Source organism: Asterias amurensis, chromosome 6 (assembly GCF_032118995.1).
Source record: "Asterias amurensis chromosome 6, ASM3211899v1".
NCBI classification, from domain to species: Eukaryota; Metazoa; Echinodermata; class Asteroidea; order Forcipulatida; family Asteriidae; genus Asterias; species Asterias amurensis.
Window position 1 is genome coordinate 399,330 of NC_092653.1, and position 8,038 is coordinate 407,367.

At 40.6% G+C, this 8,038-nt stretch overlaps 1 protein-coding gene and 1 long non-coding RNA gene across 2 annotated transcripts; both read left to right on the plus strand.

The window, feature by feature from the left end:
- The first annotated feature begins 352 nt into the window (after positions 1 to 352).
- Positions 353 to 1,293, plus strand: LOC139938778 (uncharacterized). Its single transcript, XR_011786203.1, has 2 exons — positions 353 to 631; positions 798 to 1,293. It is a non-coding gene; the product is annotated as an uncharacterized lncRNA (long non-coding RNA).
- A 759-nt stretch (positions 1,294 to 2,052) lies between these two features.
- On the plus strand, positions 2,053 to 8,032 carry LOC139938113 (histamine N-methyltransferase-like). The gene is made up of 3 exons (XM_071933491.1): positions 2,053 to 2,344; positions 4,736 to 5,062; positions 5,743 to 8,032. The coding sequence occupies exons 1-3, from the start codon at positions 2,113 to 2,115 to the stop codon at positions 6,129 to 6,131; spliced, it is 948 nt and encodes a 315-aa protein (XP_071789592.1). The 5' UTR covers positions 2,053 to 2,112; the 3' UTR covers positions 6,132 to 8,032.
- Positions 8,033 to 8,038: the final 6 nt, after the last annotated feature.

Consider the following 8,038-nt stretch of genomic DNA (forward strand, 5'->3'; position numbering starts at 1 on the left):
CGTCCTGTAACCGTTTGTTATAAAATCGATATGGTTAGAAAGATGTTGTAAAAGTAGAATACAATGATCTACACAAATATGCCTCAAAATTGCGGGGTTTTCGTTTTACCTCGTCGACAAACACGGTCGGCCATTTATGGTCAAAACTTTGACTCCCATAAATGGCCGACCGTGTTAGTTCGCGACGTAAAATGAAAACCGTGCAATTTTGAGTGATACTTGTGTGGATCATTATATTCTACTTTTAAAACATCTTTCTAACCATATGCATTTCATAACAAACGGTTTCAAACGCTTTTCATAGACCAACTCGTCCGATCCAAGGCAACGTGTTCCTTTAAAACCATTGATCTCCATTATACTGACTGGATAGGACATCGCGTCTAAACGCAGGCCGCGCGCGTATTTTTTAAAACGGGTGAAGACCGTTCGTCACACGAAATGCGCTGTACACTTTTAAACGGAGTTGCTGCAAGCAGAGAGAAGTTTTCGTCCTTTTAATTGTCATTTGGGGATAAATACAACTGGAGTCGGATCAAACAAACTAAAAATGCTGATGGTGAAGTCGTGCGCGGCTGTCAATCACTGGAGGAGGGTAAACTGAGTCGGCAAAGGGATTGTCTTTCCATAAGTAGGTAGGCCTTTGCATTTTTTTAGCGATTCATATTATTATTATTATGTCTAACGTTACAAATATAAGCCGGAAATTTAAACTATCTTTCATAAAATAATTATTATAGGCCAAGTATTTGTTATTTTTACCGAGCAATACTATTTTTGTTTTCGCTCCGTTACAGATGGTTGTCTGGAATCGACGAGGACGGGAAGCCCGGATTTCAACAGATGTTTGTCATAGCATCAATAATTAAAAGGTTCGGGAAAGCGACAAGTATATGCGAATTATGTACAGACGATACAAGTTCGTTGAGAGGATCAGTCATCTCGGAAATAGCCGACTTCGTTATTTGTGACCAAAATAAAAATATTTATTTCTGGCGGAACAGTAAAACGGTTATGGAAGTTTTGCTGTTGGGATTGTTTTTCAATTAACATGATGAATAGAAGCTTCACAATAAAAAGTTTAAATTTGTTAATGGAGTCAACTCTCACTTATCACATTGTATTTTGTTTTCATCTTTCTTGTTCTTTTCCCTCGATTTTAGCGAGTATGTAGTTCTCACTCTAGTGCCTACTCGAATTGTTTATTGTAGGAGCGTCTCTTGTTTTGTCTTTATATGGTTTATTGCCATTTTCTCAATGAACTGAAAGAATAAAAAAAAACATGTACCTGAATCCCAATACAGTTTCTCGGCCGAGTGTTTGTTTAGAAATTTAAATATCATTATCATAATACTAATAGGGCATTTGATAGAAACAAATGTAAAGTTAGTTTGCTTTATTGCATTTCACTCAGAAACTTTTTCATACTTTAAACTATCGATCGTCATGTTTTCCCCACATTTCTATTCTCAATTTACAACTTCAACTGACAGACTCAAACCCGACCAAGTGCACATTAAAATACCCGTTTGAAGGAATTGCGCCGCCATTGTTGGGCCGCGTGTTTATGCATGCAGCATAGCGCAATGTCCTATCCAGTCAGTATAATGGAGATCAATGTTTAAAACTATTTATGGGAAATCCCGCCCTCTGTTGTCAGGGAACCGGGAACCATAAGTTTGTGCGCGGCGCGGGTGGTGCAGTAGTCTTGGTTCAAGACTCTCCTGGATTTGTAACAAGAGAGCGCGCTATCACCCCCAACGCGCTATCAACCACGAACCGCTATCACAGGAGAGAGTCTTGGCACATTCGTTAAATCTCCCCCCAAAATCGGGGGGAAACATAATGCGCGTGCGTAGGTTTCCCGCAGAGCCCGCCCCTTTTTTGGGGGGAGATTTAACGAATGTGCCAAGACTCTCCTGTGATAGCGGTTCTCGGGTGATAGCGGTTCGTGGTTGATAGCGCGTTGGGGGGGTGATAGCGCGCCCTGTTGTGACAAATCCAGGAGAGTCTTGAACCAAGACTAGTGGTGCAGTGGTAGTTGCGATAACGACGGCCGCCAGAATCCACAAGTTAGCAAAATCCACAAGTAAAGTTTGGACACGAAACAAGATGGACGGACAAATCGAGAAGTTCCACCCAACTCTTCCGCTGGACTCTGCCTACTACTCGAAATGTTATCAAACTTTGTTCAAAAACTTGGAGTTAAAAGAACCATTCGAACCATGGTTCAGCGAGGTTCTTGGAGTGGCCATACGGGACAAACTGCTCGGAAGTCCGGTCGTCATGGCTGATTTAGCAAAGGACAGGAAACTCAGGCATCTCGGTGTTGGCAGTGGGTCAGGTAAACATGGTAAACTAAAACCTTCGGGGATAACTTTCACTCATGATGAATATTTATGCAAATTACTATTGTCTTTATATTTCATGTCGAATGAAAAAGTGGCGGCACAATTCTAAGAAGTCCTGTTCTATTACCCCCATTCTGAAACAACTATCGGGCTCCCTTTATAGTACCAGTCTTAGCTCCACTTGTGTGGCCAAGGAAGGATAGCTGAATCCTTATTAAGGATTCAGCTATCCTTGGACACACAAGTGGGGCTACCTATCTCCCAACGAATCATCTTCAAGCTGAATGCTCATTGTCCACAAAGCACATAATGGCATATGGCTCCCCACAATATTTCTGAACTTTTTCAAGTTTATACTCCATCAAGGAATCTTTGATCAAGTTCAATGCGTCTCCTCATTGAACACAAGTCTCGACACTCATGGGGAGACAGGTCTTTTTCTTCAGCTGCACCACGCATGGAACTCTCTACCACTTAATCTTAGATCTTCTCTTTTGTACCAAACCATTCAAATCCCTTCTCAAAACTTATCTTATGTCACAGGTTTTCAAGGACTAATTTTGTTGTGTCTGTTTTTCTTTGTTTTGTTTTGTTTTGTTTGTTGTTGGTTTTTACTGCGCCTTGATACGTGCGCATTACAAGTCTTATTGTTATTGTTGTTATTAATTTGGGCCAATGTGAGAAAGTATGAAGCACACGAAACCAGCCTCAACTGCAACAAAGGAAGTTCAGGAAGGCCAAGGACAACGAGATCTCAGGAAAACATCGCTGCCGTACGAGAGCAACTGATTGGCCACCCACGGGAGAGAGGTGCAAGACAGAATGGTGTTGGACTGAGCCATGCCCCTTTGAATCGGATTACTTGTCTGGACCTTCATTTCCATCCGTTCAACATCCACATCCGTCATGAACTTCTGCCTGCAGATCTTGCAAGAAGACGGACTTTTTGTAAGTGGCTTCTTGAGCGGGCGGAGAGAGATCCAAGATTTTTTCACAATGTCTTGATCGGGGATGAGGCTGCATTTGCAATGAATGGTGAGGTCAACACCCGCAGTGTTGTTCACTACGCCCCAGCTGGGCAACCACCAGTCTTCAACTTCGAGACAAGGATGAGCAGAGAGAAAGTGAATGTCTGGGTCGGACTGTTTGGCAATGGCGTGATCATCGGTCCATTTTTCTTTGAAGGAAATGTCAATGGTGCGGCCTATCTTCAAGTGATCAACGAAGAGGTTGTGCCACAGATGGAGATCCACTAACAGCGACAGCAACATGTAACGTTCCGTTATGTGTGGTGGGCTCAAGATGGTGCACCAGTCCATCGTCTCATCGCTGTTCAAAATCACCTCCACGAAACGCTTTCACGAACATGTGATTGCTTTGAACCACCCTGCTGAGTTGCCCCAAGGTCACCAGACCTCACCCCCTGCGACTTCTTTTTCAGGGGTCATTTGAAGAACAAAGTTTTCAGCACCCACCTCCACACAACTTGCAAGATTTGCATGACAGAATTCATTGTGAGTTGGACAGTTCGCGACATGACCAACATACCGTGAGAACCAAAATACTGCATTTTTCCACCACAACTTCAAGACAGTGGTGCTCCATGATTTATGACCTTTCTAAGCCCTTTCTTTGACTTGAAGTTCATTAAAACAACGTTCTGTTGCCCCACACAGTTCGGCCGCTATGTGAGCCCATGCATATTTGAGTAGAGTGGTAGGTTTGGATCATTAGGCCATGCATTTTTCCTCTAGTCCTTCAAGGGTGGCAAATATTGGTTATGGCATAGAGAGACCTCAGAGTTATTATTTAGAAACCACCATCATGTACACCCACCAACACTCAGTCTCGGAAGTATGTATTGCTAGCCTCAACATCTGACATCATTTTCTGCTGATAAGGACAGGGGACCAGTCTAGTTCACCTCATTGCTAACTTTCGCCAATGTTGGCGGCCCACAGCTTGTTCCACTTGAAATCGGTAGCAAGCATGCACAAACTTGGCAAATCTACATCAACAAGCATAATGGTTGGAATGAGCAAAACTGTAACGTAAGTGAAATGGTTAGGTTAGGAATCAGCAAAAGTATTCAGATTGGCTCTGCTTACCATAAGGAAAGAATCGGCCCTTATGGAAGCAGGTAATTCTGTTGGGTGAAGACACACAAAAGACGTTAGTATCAGTCTTCGGCCCAAAACAGAATGATCTTATCTGGGAAGCAGCCTGCAGAGGGCGCTAGCCATGCAAATAAAAGCAAATGATTACGTAACATAAAAATAAACATGGGGAGTTCGCATCGCACCCATGACATATTGATGAATGACTGCATTATCACTACTAATTCCACCGTTTTGTCCGGTTTACTTTTTGTCCTTTTTAAATAGGTGAACTTGAAATGCAAATATTTGTTCCTCTTTTGGACAAATTTAAGCACATCCACAACCACGTGATTGAACCAAGTGAAAAGCTCATAAGCATCTACCGTAATTCACTTCAAACTGATCAGGCAACAGCCGTAGGTGTTGAGTTTGACTGGCATCAGGAGTCATTGGAAGAGCACCAAGCCCGATACAGCAATCAAACTCTTGAGCCGTTTCATGTCATCACTGCAGTACATTCCATTTATTATGGTGGCTGTATGGAGGACAAATTACCATTCCTGTATAACAGTTTGATGAATGGTGGAGTCATGGCTTTTGTAGTCAAATCAGGTATCAAACATCTATATTACAGAAGCGTATTGCCACCACATGAATAAAAACAACCTATGTTTAATCGTCCATACACTAACTTATACTTATTGTGTACACACACACACAAGAACTATTAGGATTTATCATTTACGTACAAGATATGTTACCATGGACGTACACACTTATTGTGTACATACATGATAATAAAGATAATGTCTTTTATTCATGTGGTAGCAAGTACCTTGCCATATATTTACACGCTATTATAGTGGCATTTATAATTGGGAAAATATGGAAGCATTCATCTACATGTAGGTCAGCAAATGGAAAGTGGTTAGAGAATTTTTTAAAAATTTTTTTATACTTTATTTCTTTTTACAATTTTGTGCGATTGAAGCAGATACAGCAGACACAATTATGGGAATTGCGATTGTCAATTTAGCTCAAATTTTCACATGCTTGTTTTTTGAGCTTATGTTCGGATACACCAAGTGAGGACTGGTCTTTGACAATTACCAAACGTGTACATTCCCTTTTAAGCGCCTTAGCTTCACTGGAATGAAAACCACGCTTGGTTATTGTCTGTACTAAACCCAACATTATTCACGTTTAACAAGAAAAAAAAATGGATGTAAATGGAAAATATGTCACAAGACAATTAAAATAACCTTATTTGTATGACGTAATTTTCATTTCAGAGACCGACGGTCTGAGCAAGGTGCAAAGACAGTTTCTCTCCCCAAATATACCTGGCTACCGTTACTATACCAAACAGTGGATTCAAGCCTTTCTCGAAAGTAACAACATCCCATATGAAACAATCGATATCGCACGGTGTTTCATTGACGTCACAACATGCTTCGACGAACACTCAACAGAGGGCGCTGAGCTTTTGGATTTTATGTCCCACATGAGGGACTTTCGAAAAGACGGGGTTAAAAGAGAACAGCGGGAAGAATTTATGAAACTTCTTCGTCAGAATGCACACATGGTCGGGGAAAAGCTAATTGTGACCCATGACACGTCAGCAGTTATTGTACAGCGCGGTAGTCAAGAATTTAGCTCCGCTGTCATGTCACAGGCCTAGATTATGTACCGCCTTTAGTGGACCTGGTGGTCAATTTCTTACAACAGTTCCTATGGTAGATACATGGATTGCCAGATCATAAAACAACCATTGAGATGGACAATTCCATTGTTAGTCGCATTACACTTTTTAGTGTCATTTCTTGATCTTGGTGCTAGTAGTTCTATGTGAGATATTCTTTCCACTTGGTTTATACATGTAGACTGATTTGTACTTGACACTCAAGGCTTTGAAGTGATGATATTATAATTGTTGTGGGCTTTGTGCTCTGGATGCTATAACGTTGTAAAAAGCAGTCAGTCGCATTACACAAAAAGGACATGGTCAAAAATACACTAGTCACAATTCAAAAGTTTCCTGTAACAAAAAACTTGTGAAAGTTTTAATACATGTAACACATAACTCTTATAAGGGCCTACATGGTTACCCAACAGGATACTTATAAATGGTCAGCAACTTGAACTTTTATGTATACATGGCAAAACCATGGTCAGTCACATTACGGTCAGTCGCATTACAGTTTTCCATTCTTATTAGCTACGCCTACATGGAGCCCAAGCTGAGTTTTTATTGGGCAAAATTGGGATTAAACCTTGTCAACAACTCAAATAAATTGATTTTATATGTTAGCTATAAATTTTAAGTGGAAAAAATTATATAAAAAGGAAATAATAATAATGATAACCATATTAATAATAAAAGTATTAAGTCCTACCACCCCAGCCCTCTTCTGAATATCTATTGAAGAATAAAACTGTTTATGTAAATTAAACTTCTCTGGGGACTACATAAATAGGTTACCTATACAATTACAGGATAAAATTGTGGTAAAGTTGTGGTTTCTTTAGTCGCATTGTTTTTCTTGAAAAATGGTCAAAATGTTGGTGCAGATTGTCAGAACATAGGGGTGTTTGGTTTGTCTGAATATAGGGGTGTCTTAACGTAGGGGTGTCGGAATATAGGTTGAGTTGTCGGAACATAGGGGTGTCGGAACATAGGGATGTCGGAATACAGAGCAGTCACCAGTGGGTTAACTCATAGTTTATCTCCTGATCGACACCCCTCTCTGGCCATCAGTCCACAGCAGGAGTCTTCCTGTGTCATGCACTGTAGAATAGGTATCTTTAACCACCTGGCTGCATATCATTATAAAATGGTCAAACTGAACCACATTTTAAGAACCAAGCTTTAGTGCAGTGGCTATGGGAAACAATAAATTCACAATACCCCAATGTGGGGAGACCACTAAAAATACACCTTTAAAACTTCAGATTAAATGTTCGAGTGACTATTACTCACTACATGCACATTAATTATCTGTAAGTCTATATATTATCTTCTAGAATTTGAATATCTCTAAACTTTTTCTTAGAAATATATTTTTCTAAACAGTTAAAAAATTCATACAAAAACTAGTGATTTCCTTCTAACTCAATTTGTAAATCTACTGTATCTAAAGTTTCAACTTCTCCTCTGAGCAAAGCTAATTTCTCCTTTAAAAAAAGGAGCCATATTTCAGTCCCTAACTAGGTGCACACTCAAAGCCACACCGACCAAGAAGTATGGCCTAACATGTGAGAAATCTGAGTAGGGTCACTTGTCAAACAAGTTGTGAATATGCACGACCAATTGCTTAAGGTGGTCACCAATCGCTTAATACCATCACTGGTCGTGACTAAGCATCATCGATTGCTTAAGTTGATCACCGATCGCTGAATATGCATCACCGATTGCTGGAGTGGACCACTGATCGCGTAAGACCATCACCGATTGTGATGCACCACCAATTGCTAAAGTTGATCACCGATCACGTAGGACCATCACCGATGACAAATTTGATCACTGGTTGCAAAAGACTATTACCGATGATTATATGCCTCTTTGTCATGACGTTCCATCGAGGGGCG